Source organism: Phacochoerus africanus, unplaced genomic scaffold, assembly GCF_016906955.1.
Source record: "Phacochoerus africanus isolate WHEZ1 unplaced genomic scaffold, ROS_Pafr_v1 Scaffold_5, whole genome shotgun sequence".
Classification (NCBI taxonomy): Eukaryota; Metazoa; Chordata; class Mammalia; order Artiodactyla; family Suidae; genus Phacochoerus; species Phacochoerus africanus.
In genome coordinates this window covers 294,682-314,544 of record NW_025927421.1, presented here as the reverse complement: position 1 = coordinate 314,544, position 19,863 = coordinate 294,682, and the positions used below count along the sequence as shown (strand labels likewise).

Below are 19,863 nucleotides of genomic sequence, written 5' to 3'. Positions count from 1 at the left end.
TGTTCAGGGAGCTAACAAAGGTCATTCCTTAGCTAAGACCATAAGTGAGGCATGGAGGTAATTGAAATCTCCTAAAAATGTATCAGGTTTGGACAAGTTGTTTAATCCGTCCATGCCTAAGTCTCCTCATCTGTAAAATAAGGCTGAAAGTCCTATCCCAGAGTGGTAAGACAGCTAAACAAGATAATTCATACAATAGAAGCTTCCGAAATACTGCCTAGTGTTATTAGATAGGTATTAGGGTAAATAATTCTGTTAAAACATAGTTTCTCCTTCAATTTAGGGAAAGTCAAATATACTCTTAGGAGAGAAAATACGTATAAAACAATATTCCCTAAGAGTGTGTCCGGGAGTTCTCACTGTGGCGCAAGGGGATCCATGGCGTCTTGGGAGCACTGGGACACAGGTTTGATCCCCAGCCTGGCAAAATGGGTTAAGGATCCGGCATTGCTGCAGCCGCTGCTTAGGTCTCAACCAAGGCTGGGAACTCCATATGCTGCGGGGAAGGTCAAAAAAGGAAAAATACACAGTGTTCCTGGACAAGCAGATGCTATGTGTCCCCAGAACAAGAAGTGAAGCGGCCTGAGTGCACATGGACATATAAACTTTGTGCACGCGTGTGCACATGCTCCTGTGCAGATGCTGCACAAAGCCCAGGGTTCTCACGTTGCTTGCCTCACCTAGACTTGAGCGGCCTTGGAAGCCAAGGCTGCTGGGACGGCCGTGGCCACAAGAGGGAGGTAGAGAGTCCAGCCAAGGAGGCCGGAGAGGCCTGGAGGAAGGTGAAGACGCCTCACCTCGTACTCCAGATACTCCTTCCGCAAGCGGTAGTCCTCCAGCTCGCGGCTGCGGCCCCGGCGCTCCGGTAAGTTCCTCTGCAGATCCAGCAGATCGTCGGAGGCAGCGTCCAGGCAGTTCTCGTGGGATCGATGCTGTTCCTCCTGGGAGCGGGAGGCGGTGGGGGAAGCTGTTCCAAGCCTCCACTACTCCGTCCCCAGGCCCAGGTGTGCAGCCCAAGGCCGCCCTCCCTCCTTTCCTGGGCCCAGGTGTGCAACTCCATTCCGGATCCCGGGGCCAGGTGCTCAGACCAGCGGGCTTCCTTTTCCTAAGCCAGGTGCGGAGCCTCTCATCTCCTGTCTAGTCCCCGGGGGGGGGCACCCCACCCCTGCAGCATCCCGCCCCTCCCCCAGGCCATACCAGGGAGCTCTGCGCCGGGCCCATCGGCAGGATGGGCCGGACGAATCTGCGCTGGGAGCCCACAGCGGCCGGGAAGGGCGGCGCTGAGTGCGTGGCAGCCGCCAGGTTGATGCGCGCGATCCAGGAAGTCATCTCTTGGGCAGTGCTGCGGGCAGAAGTGGCCGTCTGTCCCCAAGGCCAGGGCTGGTTCTGTCACCTATCCCCGCCCCCAGCCTCTTGTGTTGGCTGCTCCGACCAGCAGCTCCGACTCAAAGCCTCTGGATTCAAAAGCCAGAAGCCCCTGCCACTAGCGAAGGTGGCTGACCTCTGCCCGTGGTTTTTCCTCATCGGTCCAAGAAGCAAATCTGGGACAGCAATAGAGTTCACATCAAATACCCCCAAATGATCAATTGTCAGTGACTTCCTGCCATCCTCTGTTCAGAACTGGGAGGCTCAGACCGACTTTTCAAGATGCAGCTTGATCCAGGGTGGGGCCCTGCCATCAGAGGGTGGGAGGGGTGCAGGGCAGAAAACTGGGCTTTGCTGCTTGCCTCTGCCCCCCACCCCGGACTTACGGTGCCTGGAAGAGGTAGAGGCGCCAGTCGGCTGTGCGCAGCTGGAAGACGTGCGGCTTCTTGGTGTAATGGGTGGCCGGGGTGGCCAGCGAGTGGTGCACCCCCACAGGCTCGTCCACCATCTGCCCCACCAAACTCTCGCCCTCCAGCCTGAGGTCCTCTCCCTGCCACAGGGCGCAGGGGCTCAGAAAAGAGGTTCTCCTCAGTTGTCCAGCCTCCCACCTGGCCCATCCCTGTGCGGACTGCCTCCCTACCTTCAGGAAGTAGAGCACCATGCCTCGCAGTAAGGTATGGATCATCTTCCAGCCACGCTTGCCCCAAGGTGCTGTGGGGGGCAGAACCAGAAGGCGGTGGTGCCCTCCCATCTGGACACAGACCCCCCCCCCCCACTCTTCCCACCAGCTCCAGCCCCTCCCAGGATGCACAGAAACACGAAGAAGCACACCACAGCAAAACACTACCGAACACAAACAGGCAGTATCGCCTCTCATTCGTACTGGCAACCACCCTTAGACACCAAAACAGAAATATTTACAAACAATAACGGAAGTGGATGTTCACACAGCCCATCCCCCCTCCAAACACCCACCCACAAGCACAGCTCTTCTCAGACACCCTTCCAGTCCCATCCAGAGAGGCACAGGGGCTCAGATGCTCGGGCAGAGGCCTTCTTCCCCGGGGTTACTGCCTGGTCTTGCTTGGGCCCCATGGTTCCTTCACAGCCACAAGCCACTCCCTGGGCTGGTCACCGCTCCCCAACCCATCTGGGATCCTGAGACTGCCCTGGTCATGTGGCTGCCCTGCTGCAAAGCTTCAACTGGCTGTGGAGTGAGGCCCCACTGTACCTCCTGCCATCTTTCACACAACCTCCCTCCGCTGTGCTTGGTGGGATCTTGCTGCCCGGACTACAAATAACCAGACCCTCTTTTCTTCCAAGGTTCAGCTCAGAAACCATTGCTTCCCAAAGCCTGAACTCCCCTGTACCCATAGCCCATCCCCAAACAAAAACAGAAGGCTTTCCTTTTATCCCAGACACTGGTGGGCTTGTCTCATCCCCACCTTAGCTCGGGTGCTCAGGGGCTGGAGGGGGGCGCCGATATAGCTCTGTCTCTGCTCCTTCTCCTGCTCCGGGCACCTTACAGGGCCCTCAACTCACAGTTACCTCTGAGGAAGGAACCTGGGGGGCCCATCCTCTGCCTTAGTCCACACACACACACGCCCCTGTTCATGGCCCATGGCCCCCCACCCCCCACCCCCCGAGGCAGCAGGCAGACACTCACTCTTCTTGCCATCCGCATCCTGATGCATCTTCCGAGCCAGGATGCCCTGCTTGTAGGTGGGGACTGTGGGGTCCTGTGCCAGCTGGAGGAAGGGGTTGCTCATCTTGCCAGCTGGGGGAGACGGCCGGGCCTTCTCGGGCGTGGCTGCATCTTCCTCGTCCCTGGACATCAGACGATCGATGGGGCTGGCACCACACCTCAGGACCCCTTCAAAGCCAGTCCACCACGTCCTGTCACCCCTCTTCCCTCGCAGCTTCTGGCTCTTGCAGGTGAGACCTGGACCCCTGCACCCTCTCTGACACTGGCCCAATGCCTGCCCCTGGCTCCCGCCACGCAGAGGGGTGCACTGCCCAGAACGCTCCAACTCGCAGGTGGGTGGGTGGGGGGAGGGGGAGGGGGTCTCACGTACACAGCCCACTCCAGCTTCTCACTCCGGATAGACCAGTACAGGGCCTGGAAGAGAAGCACGCAGGTGGGTGGGGAGCCTCAGGCCCTGGGGCTCATGGGGCCGGGCAGAGGTCGGCCAGGTGTACCGCAGCTTGCTGCTGCCTCCACCCCAAGAAGCTGCCCTTCTTCCCTGGGCAGCAACCCGTGCACCCATGTCCCAGTTTATGGTGCATGTGCCATGGTCCCAGCAATGGGCTGGGAACTGGAGTCACAGGGAGGATCAAAGTAATCCTCGGCCTTACTTGGGCTCAGTGAGGCCTGAACTAGTTCCCTTGAAGGGGAAATGAATCTCCCACATAGCATCCTGCGCAGAGGGATGTGTCAGAGCAACCCATGTCTGGGGAGTGAGTGAACAAGTGACTTGGAAATGATATCACCAAGAGCACTCATGCAGCTAGCTTGCTTCTGTAGCCCTGGCCATGCCTAGCGGGTGCTCGGTGCCTAGTAAGTGTTCAATTAATGATTACTGGAGAGGAGTTCCCACTGTGGCTCAGCAGGTTAAGAACCCGACTAGTATCCATGAGGTTGCCGGTTCGATCCCTGGCCTCGCTCAGTGGGTTAAGGATCTGGTGTTGCCATGAGCTGTGGTGTAGGTCACAGACGCAGCTCAGATATGGTGTTGCTGTCGCTGTGGTACAGGCCGGCAGCTGCAGCTCCGATTCGACCCCTAGCCTGGGAACCTCCATGTGCCGCAGGTGCCGCCCTTTAAAAAAAATGTTCACTGGAGACAAGAGAACAAGCGCTGTAACTGCTTATGAAAGCAGGCTGCATGCCAGGCACTGGGCTAGGCACTTGACAATCTTTATTTCACTGTGATAACGACACTGTACAATGGCTACTAGCTACAGAGAAATTTACCTTGGCCAAGGAGGAAGCTGCCCAAGACTAGAATTCAAATCCTGAAGCCCCTTGCTTCCAAAAGCTAGCTCTAGACTGCTGCCACTTGAAGCTTCGCCCAGAGACTTTGCCCAAAACCAGTGCCCCTGAGACTTGAGTGGGCCTAAGGATCACCCAGAAGCATAACAGAACATGGTAGTGGCCCAGCCCTCATACTTTCTTTTTTTTTTTTTGGCCACCCCAAGACATGAATTTCCTGTGCCAAGGATCAGATCCGAGCCGCAGTCACAACCTGAACTGCAGCTGCATCCTTAACCCACTATGCTGGCTGGGGATGGAACTTGCATCCCAGTGCTGCCAAAACACCACTGACCCCATTGTGCCACAAGGGGGCTCCAGATGCTTTCTGATCCACCAGGTCCAGGGCAGGGGGCCTGGGAGTTCCCATAAGCTAACAAATTCCAAGAGGACGCTGATGCCGCCAGCAGGGGCCTACACTTTCATATCCCTTCATTAAACAAGGCCTGTCCACTCAAGGACACTTGGGCAGAGCCAGGCCTCATCCTTCTGGGAAAAAGAGCCAAGGCTCCAGGCTACCGGCAGCCCCTGTGCGCCTCCCCCACCTCCGCCCCATAGTACCTTGAGCAGTTCCTTGGGGAAGTTCCCACCATCCTGCAAGCCATTCAGGTTGGTTATGAACTCCTGGCAGCTCATGCTCTTCCCAATGTTCTGTGGCCACATTGAGAGGAAGGACAGCTGGCACACACACTCCAAGCCAGCAGAATAATCCCCGATCCTGTCCTGCCTGTACCCCCCCCCCCAGGTCTCAGCTCCCCTTTCCGGGACCCACAGGCACTATCCCCACCCTCTCACCTGTCCGTGCAGGTCCGTGTTAAGGAGCATGATGGCACAGGTCAAAGTGTGCACGCAATCTGCCCCCGAGAGAGAAAGCTCATTGCAAGCCAAACTCCTGCGTCTCCTCTGCCCACGCTGGACAGGGTGACCCCCAAAGGCCTCCACAGACCCCCACCAGCTGCCACCCAGCGAACCCCTGAGCACACTGGAGCAGTTCCCTGCCATCCTTCAAAGGGCCGGCCCCTCCCTACCTACTGAGGAGAAGAGCCCGGGGTTGCAGTAATGGAAGCGCTTGGAGAACTGGTAGAGGATCCGCTCGCGCTCCTGGGTCTCCCCGCTGAGCACCAGGGCCTGGAGGAAGCCCCTGGAAGGCGGGTGGGGGTCCAGGCAGAGCCCAGCAGCCCCAAAGCTTAGGGCTGGGTCCCAGCCTCTGTGGGGGGGCCTCCGCCCCTCCCCCACCCCACCATCCCTCCTTCCCGGAGAGGCCCCAGAGTCTTACCGGAGCGCGCGGTCCAGGCTCTGGCCTCCAAACTGGAAGAAGGAGAGGTACTCCTCAGCCACAGCCCTGCTGAAGTCGCTGCTATAGAGGGGAAGTGGGGGTGAGGCCTGTGCTGGGGGCCTAGGGGCTGCATACATCCTTGGCCTGATGTGACCAAGGGAAAGGCACAGTTAGGCTGGACCCCAGGTCCCGAGAGGGCAGTGGCACCCCACTGGCTCCCCATCCAGTGCTGACGGAGAGGGACACAGTTGGGGTGGGGGCAGCAGATGGCCCAGTCCAGCAGCTCTAAGCAGGACTGGGGGTGCAGAGGCAGGCATGGCAAGGGTCTGGGGGAGAAGGAGACAGGGTGCAATGGACAGGACAGGCGTTACATACAGGACAAGAAGCCAGTGGTGGGGCTGGAGGGACACAGGGCAGACTGGGGTGGCTGTGCAGGAAGCCCACTGCAGCTCCTCCCTTTCCTGCCTCAGGCTCCTGCCTTGGTCAAGTTCAAAGCCTCTTACTTCTTCCGCAGAAAGGCGGCTACTTCGGACTTCCGGAAGCCCTCCAGGTGGTAGAGGCGAGAGGCCAAGTTCCAGGCCATCTTGTCGTTCCTGATGCCATTAGCCAGCTTGTCTCCAGCCTGTGGCCCTAGGCCTTCCTCTGGTAGCTGTGCTTGGGGCACGGGGCTCTCAGGAAGCCTGCAAAAGCCCATCACCGTCAGGGTCCTCAGACTCCCAGTTGGGAAGGACACAAGGGGTTCTGGGTCAAGTGTCTCTGAGGTCGGTTGCGGATAGGGATGCTCAGAGTTCACACGCAGAGCTCAGGGGGCAGCTGGAGCTCCGTGGCCTTGAGTGGTAGGGGAGGTGCTGGACCAGGGCCTCTCCTGGGGAAGAGGCAAGGTCCCAGGCCGGTCATGGCCTGGCTGGCCTGACCTGGACACAAGAGGGAGGACTTGGAGAGGGCAGTATCCACCCAAAGCCAACAAGGGCCAGGGCCAAGCCTGGTCCCAGCACTTCCTCGGGTAAATCACAGGGATGGGCTGAGCATCATTTACCTCGGGTGGCAGGTGCAACCCTTTCAAGACCCCAGCAGTATTTCCTCCACCCCAAGGAGGTGGGATTACCTCCCCAAACCACCCGCCACTTGTGTCCCCCGCTGGTCCTACCCTCCTCACAATGCCTCCATGCTCCCCTTTCCCTCCCCCAACTCCAGCCTCCAGCCCCCACTCTGAGATCCGGAGCCAAAGAAGGTGCAAGGACGAGGCAAGAATGGGAAGCCGGACCAGCTTTAGGGAAGCTAGACCAGCCACAGAAGTGGCTTCCCACGCCTGCCTTCCCGAGCCAGGGGGCCCGTCATGAAGAAGGCCCTCAGCACAGGGGCTTGGTTGGGGATCTACAGGGGTGCACAGGCCCAGGCAGCACCCTCCCCCCGACCCCCAGCAGAAGTGGAGAACTCTCAGAACCTCAGACGTCTCCCCGTCCCACCTCTACCTGACTCTCGAGTTTTCCCCACCACAGTGCAACCCGGTGGAGGATCCTCGTTATAACCGTTCCCATCCATATGCCTGCGTTAGGGGGCTGGACAGATCAGCAAAGCTCATCACAGTATGAAAATGAACCGTCCACTTATAAAATGCAGAGGCACTCGACTGCCTCCTCCACCCAACACGAATGTACATCTCTGCCCCCGACCCAGTCAGGATCTCTGCTGACAACTTCTCACTGCTTCCCGAGGCCCAGCCACATCCAGCAAGGCAGGGCCAACATCACTGGGAACCAACTGAAAAGGGAAATTACAAATCTTGACAAAAGATGTGATGAAGTCCATGCAAGTGATGCTGGAAGCCTCCAGGGGTCACGTGGAAAGCCGCAAACAAATGAGGAACAGGAAGAGTTAGTTCCGTGAACAACTGGAGAGGAGAAAATAAACCTAATGACACAAGATAGTTTTCTTGTGGTGCAGTGGGTTAAGGATCTGGCATTGTCACCGCAGCAGCTGGGCTCACTGCTGTGCCGCGGGTTAGAGCCCCAGCCCAAGAACTTCCATGTGCCACGAGGACCAATAGTAAAAATAAGAGTAATGACACACGTGTTCCCTTTACAGAGAACTATTTGGGTAATCAGCTGACAAAGTCCTAAAATGCTTTTAGAAAAACGACCTTGTTAATTAGCACTCTTTACCATAATAATATCTAAATGGGGAGGGATTTTGAGGGAAAAAAAAAACAGCGCAAATGTAAATCGTTATGGAATTCTATATTTCAAATGAAAGAACAGTATAGTGTGTGAATTATATTTCGATAAAGCTGTTATTAAATTAAGTTGCGCTTTATGACCTCACTGTGAAATGAAGTATGAAGGAAAGACATCTCATTGGGCCATCAAACTAGGCCAAGAAAATTAGACCTCCTCCTACACTATCTTAAATAAAATGAAATAAATGTATTTATCTAATACTTGGGGTCATTGGACCAAGAAAAGCATCAAATGAGCCTTTTTTCATCATTTACTATGAAAGCATGGTTCTCATTTTAGGTGGATTTACTTTTATTTGGGGTTGAATTAACTTTAATTTTTGGTCACAGTTTTGGGGTTAACCCTGCTCTGGACCCCACCATCCACCATTCCTTTGGTCCCAAGCAAACCTCCCGTGGCCACCCGGGATCCCAGCCAGCACCCTGGACCTCCAGGCACAGCCTCAGATTCAAAGCAGCAGCATCCCCACATCACAAGGTCTGACCACCCCCGCCCCCCATCCTCCGACCTGCCTAGTACAACCCCCATTTTCCTGGGGCACACAGCTCTGGTTAGGTTCACCCTGCCTCCCCCTGGGGTCCTCGCCTAGTGTCCAAGCACAGACGTGTCTCCCTCAGCACGTTCAAGCCCTGCCACACTTGTTCAAGACTACTCACTCTACTGTTTCTTGTGCCTCCAAACCTTCCAGTCATATAATCCTAGCTTAACACTTATTAGTACATTAAGGCCCAATGTGCATTTCTCACACTCCTCCCAGATCAGGTACTCTTTTTTTTTTTTTTTTTTTCTTTTTAGGAACATGAGGACATTCCCAGGCTAGGGGTTGAACTGCCTATATTCCACAGCTACAGCAACACAGGATCCTCAACCCACCAAGCGAGGCCAGGGATCAAACCCACATCCTCAGGGATATGAATTGGATTCCTCACCTGCTGAGCCCCAGCGGGAACTCCCAGCCCAGGTATGCTTAGATGCCAGCATAATTAGGAGGCAGAGGGCCAGCAGCTGGATGGACACTTACCCTTCAGGAGAAGTCAGGCAAACATCAGGCTGGACAGCTCCAGCCTCCTCAGTCCTGGCTGGGCCTTCACTCTTTACTTCCTTCCCCAGGTTCAGAGTGCCTCCCGCCTCCTCTGTCTCCAGGGAATGAGGCTCTGCACCATCTGTCTCTAGGAGTGACGGGCTGGAAGCATCTAGTGCCCACTTGGGAAGCTCGCTGCCTGGCTGGTGGCTCCAGAGCTGCGGGCTGCCTTCGCAGGAAGACACGGGGCTGGGCTGGGGGCCGGGGCCTCTGCCCTCTGACTCAGGGCTGCTCGGCTCCAGAGAAGAGGCAGGGCTCCCCCAGGAGCCAGGGGTCTCAGTGCAGGGAGCAGACCCCTGGGGATACTCGGCATCCCTGTCACCTGAGGAAAGGCGTGGAGTGAGGCTGGCACCCAGCGAGGAGAAGGCCAAGGGGCCTGGCAGAGCCAGGAGGACAGCCTGGTCTGCCACCTCCAGCAGCTCCCCCTGCCCTGAACCCTCCCGGAGCTCTTCCTTGGAGCTGCACATTCTGTCCCTCCCTCAAGCCTCCCACACACAGATGCAGAGGACTCCCGAGGCAACCAGGGGTTCAGGACTTGCTAAACCACCAAGACCCAGGCATCCGAAAGGCTGGGTCTTTTGTACGTTTCTTTTTTCTTTTTTCCTTTTTTTTTTTTTTTTTTTGCTTTTCAGGGCCACACTGGCGGCATATGGAGGTTCCCAGGCTAGGGGTTGAATTGGAGCTACAGCTGCTGGCCTCTACCACAGCCACAGCCACACCAGATCTGAGCCATGTCTGCAACCTACACCTCAGCTCATGGCAATGCCGGATCCTTAACCCACTGAATGAGGCCAGGGATCGAACATCCAACCTCATGGTTCCTAGTCGGATTCATTTCCACTGCACCATGACAGGAACTCCTTTTTTTTCTTTTTTAAATGATTTTTATTTTTTCTGTTATAGTTCTATCAATTTCTACTGTACAGTCATTCATATATATATATACATTCTTTTTCTCACATTATCCTGTACATTTATTTACTCTATGAGATGAGTATTTTTTTTTCTTTTTTTTTTTTTCCCTTCTAGCATATGGAAGTTCCCAGGCTAGGGGTTGAATCAGACCTTCAGTGGCAGGCCTAGACCATGGCCATAGCCACTCCTTAACCCACTGAGTGAGGCCGGGGATCGAGCCTGCATCCTCATGGGATACTAGTCAGGTTCTTAACCTACTAAGCCACAACGGGAACTACAAGATGAGTAGTTTAAAACCTCTTGGATTGAGGGAATTCCAGAGGCAGAAGCAGGATTTAACCCCAAGCCGGCCTGGCTCCCGCACAATCCAAGATGACCCCTTGACACCCCTGGATCCAAGAATGTTCTTTGTCCGCACTCCCAATCCCAAAGCCTCCAACCTCCCAACTTCCCAGAGCCCCTAATCTCACCTCTGTCCTGGGAGCTGAGAGGCTCCAGAGGCCAGGAAGGAACCTCTTCTGTCTGCCAACCCTCAGGGCTGGGCAGGGCCTGTGGAGAGAGACAAGGTGCAGCCATGAGCCTTGGAGGCACTGAGAGGTGAAGGGGACAGTGTTGGGGGGACTAAGACTATTGGGAGCCCCTCCTTCCCTGCTGTCCTCCTACCCAGACCACGCGGCCTGGTCTGGGCCTCAGTTCAGAAAAGGCATGGGGCCCATCACCATGGGTCCCGGAAGTCACTGGGTTCGGGTTCTGTTGCAAGACATGTTTCCCTGAAAACTCCATCTTGTCCTTCTTTACTTTATCCCATCTTCCTGCTTTGAAAAACAGTCACAGTGCTGGTAAATGACTTAAGTTTAAGAACAAAGACCTAAAGGCATAAGTGACTTAAGCTTAAGAACTGTTATGTGCCTAGAGGTCAGAGTAAGAGCTTAACCCTTTACCACCTAAGTGGCTTTCTAAATAGTAAAAGAACTTATATAATAGTAAACAAACCCTGTATCATGACCCATAGCCACTCCTCACTTGATCTCACAATAAAAGCAGTGTGGTTTCTTGAGGCAGGACGCTCTTGGTCCCTGAGACCTTGAGTCCCCCGAGCTCTTGGTCCCTGAGACCTTGAGTTCCCTGGCTCCCACCTCTACTTAAGATAAACGTCTCTGTGTCTTGTTTTATGTTAACTATTTTTCCTTAAGTTCCACAGCACCCGTTCTCCAACTCCATCCTGCTGAGCTGGCCCCAGCAAGGTTCCTTCTTTACAGATGGAGAAGGTGAGGCCCAGAGAGGAGAAGTCACTTGCCCAAGGTTGCACAGGATTGGGGGTGGTGCTGGAGTCAGATCCCACTTGTCCTATTTCCCAGGTCAATGCTTTGTCCTCACAGGATGCTGCAGACTGGATGAGGTCAAGGCTGTCTTCCAGGGGAGCCTCAGGGAAGAAGAGTGGAGAGAGGTTTGCCCCCAGAGGGAAACTCCTCCGGGGCCTTGCCCGCACCCCAGCCTCAGGCCACAGACTTCAAGTCTTCTCTGCTCTGTTCTCCCTCCCTTCAGATGGCCTCCTGTAGCACCCACCCCGGGAGGGGATGTGTCGCAGGGCAGGGAAGGTGACAGGCCCTGGCACTGGCCTGGGCTCTGCCATCCCAAATGGGGGAGCAAACTGCCACTCCCAAGACCTCCCTTTGAGGACCCCAGGGGCCCTGGAGCAACCAGGCTCCAGAACACGCTTCACAGGACAGAGTCACAAGGTATGCGCAGGGACCCCCCCCCCCTCCTGTGGGTGGAGGGGCCTGGGCTGGTCAGCAGCTCCTCTGATCTCGGGGTCAGGCAGCTCTTCCCCATTGTTCTCTGGGATCAGAGAGATTAGAAAGTCACAGCCCTGCTCTTCCATCGTGAGTTTCCTTATCTGCTCAGCAGAGGCCTCCCTGGGAAAAATGTGTTCACACACTTGTCCCCATCATGTGCCCGTGCTGCTATCAAGGACCTCTGCCACTGTGTGACAATGGGCCTGATCTAGTGACACTAAAAGATGGTGAGCCGAAAGTAGCAAAATGCTGAAATCTCTCCCCAAAGTAGAGGACTCTTAAAGTGGACATCTCCCCAGCAGGGGCAGAGGTCACCCCTGCAGGCTGCCCCCTGCCCTGTCACAGTGGGAAACGTCTTAGAGGTGGAGGAGGAGAGCCTGAGATTGGCCTGGAACATGCTGCGCCCGGAGGAGCTGTTTGTTCTCCGAATGTGTCCAGACCCAACCCCTTGGAGCTGGAGACATTGTGGACCTCACTGCCGTGGTATTCAGCTGACATCAATGGCATCCATAAAATTCCCTCTGACTCTGAAGGCCACGCTGGACCCGCTGGATGTTGCTTTATTCCTCCAGGATCCCCCAAAGCCCCAGCATCAGGAAAGAGCGTACTGGGCTCCGGTGACAGAGGGAGGGCCTTCCTTCTGTGTCTCCGAGCACAGGTGGGGCCCAGGCTGTCACTTACCTCACTCTCCCGCTGGCTAGAAGGTGCTGTGGGGATCCCCTCGGTGGCGGCATCCACTGTGGCCCAGGCAGAAGTGTGCAGTCGGTAGATGGGCACGGGGAACGGAGGCGTGGTGGGCCCCCCAGGATTCTCTGTGTCCCCTGGGTCGGTCTCAGAGCCCAGCTGCCAGGGCACTCTGCCTCCTGGGGGCGGCAGCTCCAGGCTCTGTGGGCTCTGGGGCCCAGTGGTCACATCTGCACAGGAGTCTGAGAATCCCCAGGAAAAGTGTGTTTCTGAAGCACTGGTGTCTGAGCAAGGGCTCTCCAGGAAGAGGGGGTTGTCAAAGAAGAGGCTCTCCTCCTCGGCACCCCACTCTGGGGAGGAATCTGGCGTCCCCTCCCTCAGCCACCCCGGGTTCTGGTCGTCCCCTTCGGGCCTGCTGCTGTCTTCTCCCAAGGCCTCGTCCTCATCCACATCCACGTCCACAGCGGGTCCTGGGTCCTGGGGGGCCACAGGGCTCGAGGGGAAGGCGGGGAGATCGGTAGGGGCTGTAGGCAGGCAGCATCTCAGCTCAGCTCTGAGCCCCTCTGTCTTCTCCAGCTCCTCCTCCAGATCCAGGACACACATCTGGGCCTGCAGGATGCCCGCCCAGAACACCACCTGAGTGGATGTGCTCTGGCTCTGCCTTGGGCTCCCCAGGGGTTGGCTGTCCCTGGGTGACCTGGAAGATTCTGATTGCTGCCTGGCCTCATCCTGGGAAGGACCGATCCCCAGGTGCACGGGCTCCGGACTGGAGGCCCCGGGATAAGCATCTTGCCTCACTGAATCCGGAGAGTAAGAAGGCCAGGTCTGCTCCCCCCAAGGCTGGAGAGGGTCCTGAGGGTCGCCTGTCTCCCTCAGGTGCACCCCTGGGTGGGGCCGCAGGTTATCTCCCAGATAGACGTCGAGAAACTCCACAGGTTTGGCAGGTTCACAGAGTCTGTCGTCACCCATCATCCACAGAGTGCAAGCTGCGCGGGAGGCCCAGAAAGCATCCGCCTTCACAAGCCCATCGCGTAGATTAGAGGGAGCACTGGCCAGGAGGGTGACCGGGACCCCACATCTACCCTGGAAGGGCCCAAAGCAAACGGAGGTTAGCACAGCAGGGCTGTCCGCCCCGGAAGCACACGTCTATCAAGTTACACGTGGTTTTGAGTTTCTGCCTTATCAGTAACCCCAAAGCTTGGCCGCTGCCCTCTGTAGCCCTGCAGAGGTGGAATGTACCTTCCACGCCATCTGACCCACAATCACAACTGCTTGCGCTAGGGCGGCACCCACCCCAGGGACACTCATCCATTGGCTGAAGGTGGCCACAGTGGCTGAAACGGATGAACTGGGCAAACCAGATCCTCCTCTTGGGAACCTATGCTGGGGAATGTCAAGGCCAAGAGGGTTGGTAGCTGGAGCAGAAGGGGGAAGTGTCAAAAGAGGGTGAAAGCATGGCAAACAAAAAACAACATGTAAGCCAATGTACATGGGCGCCAAACAGATGCAGGCTAGAGGTTAAGGGAAGGGACAGACTCAAGGGAAAAGCGGGTACCCAGGAAAGAAAGACTACAGCATGTCTCTCATCCATCTCCCAAGGTTCCTGTCTTCGGGGCCTGCATCCTTGCCAGGGCTGGTTCTTGGGCACAGCTGTGCAGCCTACCGAGGTGGAAGCAGGTAACGGGTGCTGGTTGAGCTCAGCCTGGGCTCCTGCAGGGGGACACTTCAGGCCACATGGGCTGCATGGGGAGGAGACTGCTGCCTCCTGGGGAGGGGGAGGGAGAGGCTGGGGATGCACAGCCACATCCACCTGGGGCTGCATCACATCTGCTCAGAGCTGCCCAGTGCATCAGCCACACTGGCACTCTGGGTGGGGCCTGATGGAATGCAGCCAAGGAATCTCTCAGGGTATTTTCTAGAAGCATGCATCTCCATCCCCTGAATGTGGTCCCCAGGTTACATGGTTTTGGGGGTAGCCTTGCTTCTGCAGAACAACTGGCTTTTTGGAATTCTCCTATGGCACAGAGCGTCAAGGATCTGGTGTGGTCATTGCTGCAGTGGCTCAGGTGGCTGCTTTGGCGCAGGTTTAATCTCTAGCCAGGGAACTTCCACATGCCATGAGCAAGACCAAAAAACCAACTGGCTTGTTCTGACATCATGTATACAATGCAACTCATAGCTGGACCTGTTTCCCTCTGGGTACTGGTCCTCAGGAAATGCAGGGTAAGAAGGCCGGCCCTCTGTAAGCTTTCCCAGTATCAGATGTACTCTGGACTGCATCGCATCATTCAGTTTCCCTTTGCCTCCCTTTCTTCACTCACAGATCTCTAATATTTTTTAAGGCCACACCTGTGGCCTATGGAAATTTTCAGGCTAGGGGTCGCATCAGAGCTGCAGCTACTGGCCTGCACCACAGACACAGCAACGCCAGATCCGAGCTGCATCTGAGGCCTACACCACAGCTCACAGCCACACCGGATCCTTAACCTACTGAGGCCAGGGATTGACCCTGCATCCTCATGGTTACTAGTCAGGTTCTTAACCTGCTAAGTAGCAATGGGAACCCCCCGGGTATCGAGTTTGGGGACTGCGTATAAGCTGTATTGAAATATTTGGGGGCAAAAAGAAACACACACATACACATAACACCTGCTCCCAACCGGTAACCAGGCATGACTTTCACCTCTCACCTACTTCATGGCCAATCATGAGACACTCAATACATGGGAAAGTTCAAAGCTGGGAAACTAAGTCTGGGTGGGGTCCTACTGCTTAAGGTCACCTACAGTGCTTGGGTGGGCACTGTTCCTTTTTCACGAGGTGCGCAAGAGAAACAAGACAGGACCACTGCGAATTTCACTTTCTCAATCTCCTGGCAAGCATCCTCCTAAAAGTCCCTCAAAACCAGAATCCCTTGCTGAGTTGGTAGCTCTCCCTTGGTCCTGACCCCCACATTCCTCACGTTGAGCAGAGCAAAAAAATCTGTAATTGCTGAACTGAGGCCTCTGAAGCATTAGGCCCCCAGGAAGCACCCCATCCAGCCTTCAGGTCACTGCTGTGGCTTGGGTCGCTGCTGTGGCGTGGGTTTGATCTCTGGCCCAGTAACTTCCGCATGCCACAGGCATGGCCAAATAAATAAATATGTGAAATAAAGCAGGAAACTGTTAATGACCACACTAAACATAAATCCAGAAGAAATGGGGGCTTCCTCACCATAGATTCAAAGGGAAAGAAAAATCAGAGACACTGGAGTAGCTTTCCAGAGACCAAAGGGAAGAGAGCAGATGTCTGGGGCCCAAGGGAGATGGGGTGGGGACTGGGGATGGAGGTGAGGAAGCAGGGCAGGGGCAGATCCTGCAGTGGTGGGAAAAGGGGTGCAGGCTGACTCAGCCAGGACTCTGAACCTGGCTGCACGCCATTCCTCTCCTGCTTCAGAGCATTTACTCCATGGTGTCATTTCCAGTGTGTTAACCTACATGCCTCTAGCTCAGCTCCCCTTCACCGAATGTGGGTGCCAAGGAGGAGGAGCTTTGTGCTTTCTGCCATTGCCTTCTCACTATGGAAAAGCTAGCTGCAATCTCTCCCGTGACTAATTGTGTTACACCTGCTCCAGCTACAAAGTTCGCCACCCTTTAGTTCCAATGGCTAGAAAACTGAAGGTTAGTGTTGACTCCAGAAGCTCAGGAGCCCCCAGGAAGCATAGCGGGTTACAGAATTTGGTAGCAGATATCCTGGTTCCAGGCAGATGGGTCCACACAGGCGCACATGACCTCTTGGTAGAGTTGCCACATTTAGTAAATAAACAATAGAGGATGCCCAACATTTGGGACATTTTTTGTACTAAAAAATGACTCCTTTTTTATCCAAAATTCAGTTTTAGCTCTGCACTCTATATTGTACCTGGCAACCCAACCCCATGTTAAGAGTATCCCTCGCCCCCATGATGTGTCACTCATTAGCCTGTGCTCTGCAGCACTGAGCTCACTGTCTCATCAGCCACCCCAGGGCTGAGACAAGTGATAACATCACCTTCCTACTAATAAAGAAACAAGGCTCAGAGAGCTTCAGAAATGTGTCAGAGTAGCTCAGCAGGTGGGTCTGAGAAACTGGGGTCTGAACCCAGGCCTGTGGCTCCCTTAAGCAGCACTCTCTTTTTCTACCTAGGAAATCAGTTTCCTTGGGCATGCATGGGTTGAATGAAGTATGACTTCCTTCTGAAGCTGAGCCCCTTAATGCACTTGTTTTCCCCACTGTTACCAGGGCAGGGCCTGCCTGACTCAGAGGTGGCACTCCAGGAGTGTTTGTGGAACTAAGAGAAAAGATGGAGGTATGATTGGATAGGTGGATAGATGGATGGAAGGATGGATGGATGGATGGATGGACGGACGGACGGATGGATAGATGGAGAGATGAATGGATGAATGGAAGGACGAATAAATGGATAGGTGGGTGAAGATGTAAATGTGCCCTTAGAAAGCCTATCCTCATCAACCTTACTACAGGACTGGGGAAACTGAGGCTTGGAGGAGGAGCTTTAGCATCATTATGACATTATGACTTCTTGCTGAGGGACAATCCAGCCATGAGTCAATAACACCTTCTTCCCAGGAAGCCCAGTGCCTTAAGGGCAGAGGTTTCCCAGAGGTGGCTCCTGCCAGGACAGCCCAGTTGCCAAAATGGTCCCCTGGGTGCTGCTTCTGAGGCAGCAGTTGGACAGAGAGGAGGAGACTCCAGGACCCATCCAACCCTCTGGCCTGTGCTCTCCACTTGTGGAAGGGTTAGTGGAACTGCAAGTTTGAGAAGTTTCTCTCCCTGGAGTTCCCATTGTAGCTCAGCAGTCAAGGAACCCGACTAGCATCCTTGAGGATGCAGGTTCAATCCCCGGCCTCACTCCGTGGGTTAAGGATCTGGTGTTGCTGTGAGCTGTCATGTAGGTTGCAGATTTGGCTCTGATGTGGCATTGCTGTGGCTGTGTTGTAGGGCAGCAGCTACAGCTCCAATTGGATCCATAGCCTGGGAACCTCTGTGTGCTGCTGGTGCAGCCCTAAAAGAAGACAAAAAAAAAAAAGGAGTTTCTTTCCTTTTCTCGTTTTCCTGCCACCTTCAACCACACCACTTTCTCTGCCCTTTTATTGCTCTTCCCTGAATGAAGGGGCAGGATGACCTAAGGGGTGTGGTCTCTTCTTAGAGCCAACACAGCAATCCTGCCAGGCACCTGGGTGAGGACAGCATGCCCTAGCAAGGGTGGAGGGTCAAGGGTCAAGGGTGGAGACCAGTCTCTGTTTCCTGGAGGTAGGATGGCACATCCTAGGCAGAGGGCACCCGGAACTGAGGAGCAGAGCCCAGGTCTCACGCATCTAGAACTTTTCTGGTTTCTTTCTTTCTTTCTTTTTTTAACCCATTGGTGTTTAGTGATCTCTTGAAATCACTCAAGTATTCTAGCCCAAACAAAGAAGGGAGAAAGTGCCTGCCACAGGCCTCTTAGGTAGGTATTGTTACCTCTGAAACTAGCAATACTTCATTTTTCTAAGCACCATGCTGGCTCAGGAAGCTCAAAGAAAAGTTCAGGGTGAAGTGAAATGGCTCCTCAGAATCCAAGACAATGCTTGGAGCTCCAGAAGCCAGTGAGGAGAAGGAGCAGGGAGGGGGCTGAGGATCGGGGAGGAGAGAGCAGGTGCTCCATGAGCAACCCCCCCAGGGCTCCCGTCTTGAGTGTAGTGACCTCTCCAGGGGCTGAGCCTACATCGAGCAGATGGGCAGTGAAGGACACAGAAACCAACAGCTGTGGGACCTAACGTCCCTCCCATTGTCACCCAAATCTATCCTGGGCTTCAAGGCAAGGTCTTTTCTTTCCATTTTTTGGGGGGTGGGGTAGGGGGCGCACCTGAAGCATATGGAAGTTCCCAGGTTAAAGGTGGAATTGGAGCTGCAGCTGCCAGGCTACATCATAGCCACAGCAATGCCAGATCTGAACCATATCTGCGACCTACACCACAGCTCACGGCAATGCCAGGTCCTTAACCCACTGAGAGAGGCCAGGGAGCGAACTACATCCTCATGGACGCCAGTCAGGTGCACAACCTGCTGAGCCACAATGGAAATTCCAAAGTAAGTCCTTTCCGACCTTGGAACAGGGAGGAGCCCACGTGGTACCTGGATGACCCTTTTCGAGAGGGTTTGCCTTCCATTTGGTGCGTGGGCACATGGCCTGAGCCCTGAAGTGCAGAGAGGCCACAGCAGGCTGGTGAGAGCCTACCCAAGTGGAGATGGGGACAGCAGTGGGTGTCCTGCATTCACCCCCCTCCTGCCCCACACCTGGAGGCTCACAGACTAGACTCAAACTAAGTACAACTCAAATTCTAAGAGCCTGGTGACTCTGGCCAAAAACTTCACTTGGCTCCTTGCCTGGGAAGGAAGGAAATCAGATGGCTAAAGCTAGTCCAAAGGTCTGTTATAAAATGGAGGGGGTCCGGGATCTAACGTGGGGCCCAGCCCTTGGTAGGTGCTCAGAAATACCATGTCCTGCTCAGATTAATGCTGCTGCTTTGTGGGTCCACTTAGAGAAGCCAAAATGAACAAAAACAAATCAAGGACCCTCCCTAACAGCACAGATTCAGGCCAGTGGGGCTTCCTCAGTCCCCCAGGGGTCTGCTTTGAGTGTCCCATTTGGAGTGTGCGTCTCTCTTTCCTTTTAAGCATTTTTTTTTTTTTTTTTTTTTTTTGCTTTTCAGGGCCGCACCTGAAGCATATGGAACTTCCCAGGCTAGGGGTAGAGTCGGAGCTGCAGCTGGCAGCCTACACCACAGCCACAGCAATATGGGATCCGAGCTGTGTCTGCGACCTACACCACGGCTCATGGCAACACCGGATCCTTTAATCCACTGAGCGAGGCCAAGGATCGAACCCACATCCTCGTGGATGCTAGTTGGGTTCATAACCCACTGAGCCATAATGTAAACTCCTCCTTTTGAGCTTCTAACTCAGAAAACTTCCTTTTGCGCTGGAAATGTTCCCTTCCTATGCAAAAAGCAAAGGCTGCAGGCCCAGCCAGGGATTTAGGAGGTGACCTGTGCTGTCCTTTCACAGCCAGGGAGGGGAGCCAGGTTAGGGGTCTTGTCCCTAAGGGCAGGAGCCGAAGGTGGGGTCGTCCCCCCCCCCACCCCCGTCCGGAGTTGCAGGACAGACACCCCTGCCTGAACCTGGAGCCAGAGCAACCAAAGTACACGACTAGAGGCCACCCCACATCCTGCCCACACGGAAGGAGGCTTCATGCATATGTACGTGTGTGTGCACACCCACACACCCCACACACACCCCCACACACCACTGGGTGCTGAGAACCTTGAGGTGGGTTCAGCTGGAACTTAGACAGGGAGGGAGAATGGAGGGGGAAGAGAGGGTGGTGGGGCTGAGAGGGTGGGGGGACAGAGAGGAAGGAAGGCCAAGAGGATGAGGGGGCAGAGTGCCAATGCGTCTCCAGG

At 55.1% G+C, this 19,863-nt stretch overlaps 1 protein-coding gene and 1 long non-coding RNA gene across 5 annotated transcripts in view; one reads left to right on the top strand and one right to left on the bottom strand.

The window, feature by feature from the left end:
• PSD4 (pleckstrin and Sec7 domain containing 4) overlaps nt 1-19,863 on the bottom strand; it is a 36,834-nt gene that overhangs the window by 1,343 nt on the left and 15,628 nt on the right. For 3 of the 4 annotated variants that reach the window (XM_047766163.1, XM_047766166.1, XM_047766164.1), the window contains exons 2-16: nt 12,380-13,465; nt 11,200-11,325; nt 10,373-10,451; nt 8,928-9,309; nt 6,173-6,349; nt 5,670-5,750; nt 5,422-5,534; nt 5,189-5,247; nt 4,955-5,044; nt 3,441-3,484; nt 3,032-3,192; nt 2,006-2,076; nt 1,752-1,915; nt 1,198-1,342; nt 798-941 (exon numbers count right to left, since the gene is read on the bottom strand). In XM_047766163.1, the coding sequence (XP_047622119.1) occupies nt 798-941; nt 1,198-1,342; nt 1,752-1,915; nt 2,006-2,076; nt 3,032-3,192; nt 3,441-3,484; nt 4,955-5,044; nt 5,189-5,247; nt 5,422-5,534; nt 5,670-5,750; nt 6,173-6,349; nt 8,928-9,309; nt 10,373-10,451; nt 11,200-11,325; nt 12,380-13,354 (2,811 nt within the window). In that variant the 5' untranslated portion in view covers nt 13,355-13,465. Of the gene's footprint in view, nt 1-797; nt 942-1,197; nt 1,343-1,501; nt 1,542-1,751; nt 1,916-2,005; nt 2,077-3,031; nt 3,193-3,440; nt 3,485-4,954; nt 5,045-5,188; nt 5,248-5,421; nt 5,535-5,669; nt 5,751-6,172; nt 6,350-8,927; nt 9,310-10,372; nt 10,452-11,199; nt 11,326-12,379; nt 13,466-19,863 lie in introns of all 4 variants that reach the window. The other variant, XM_047766167.1, reaches the window with a different exon arrangement.
• Nucleotides 3,186-8,104, top strand: LOC125119320 (uncharacterized). Its single transcript, XR_007133071.1, has 2 exons — nt 3,186-3,300; nt 6,864-8,104. It is a non-coding gene; the product is annotated as an uncharacterized LOC125119320 (long non-coding RNA).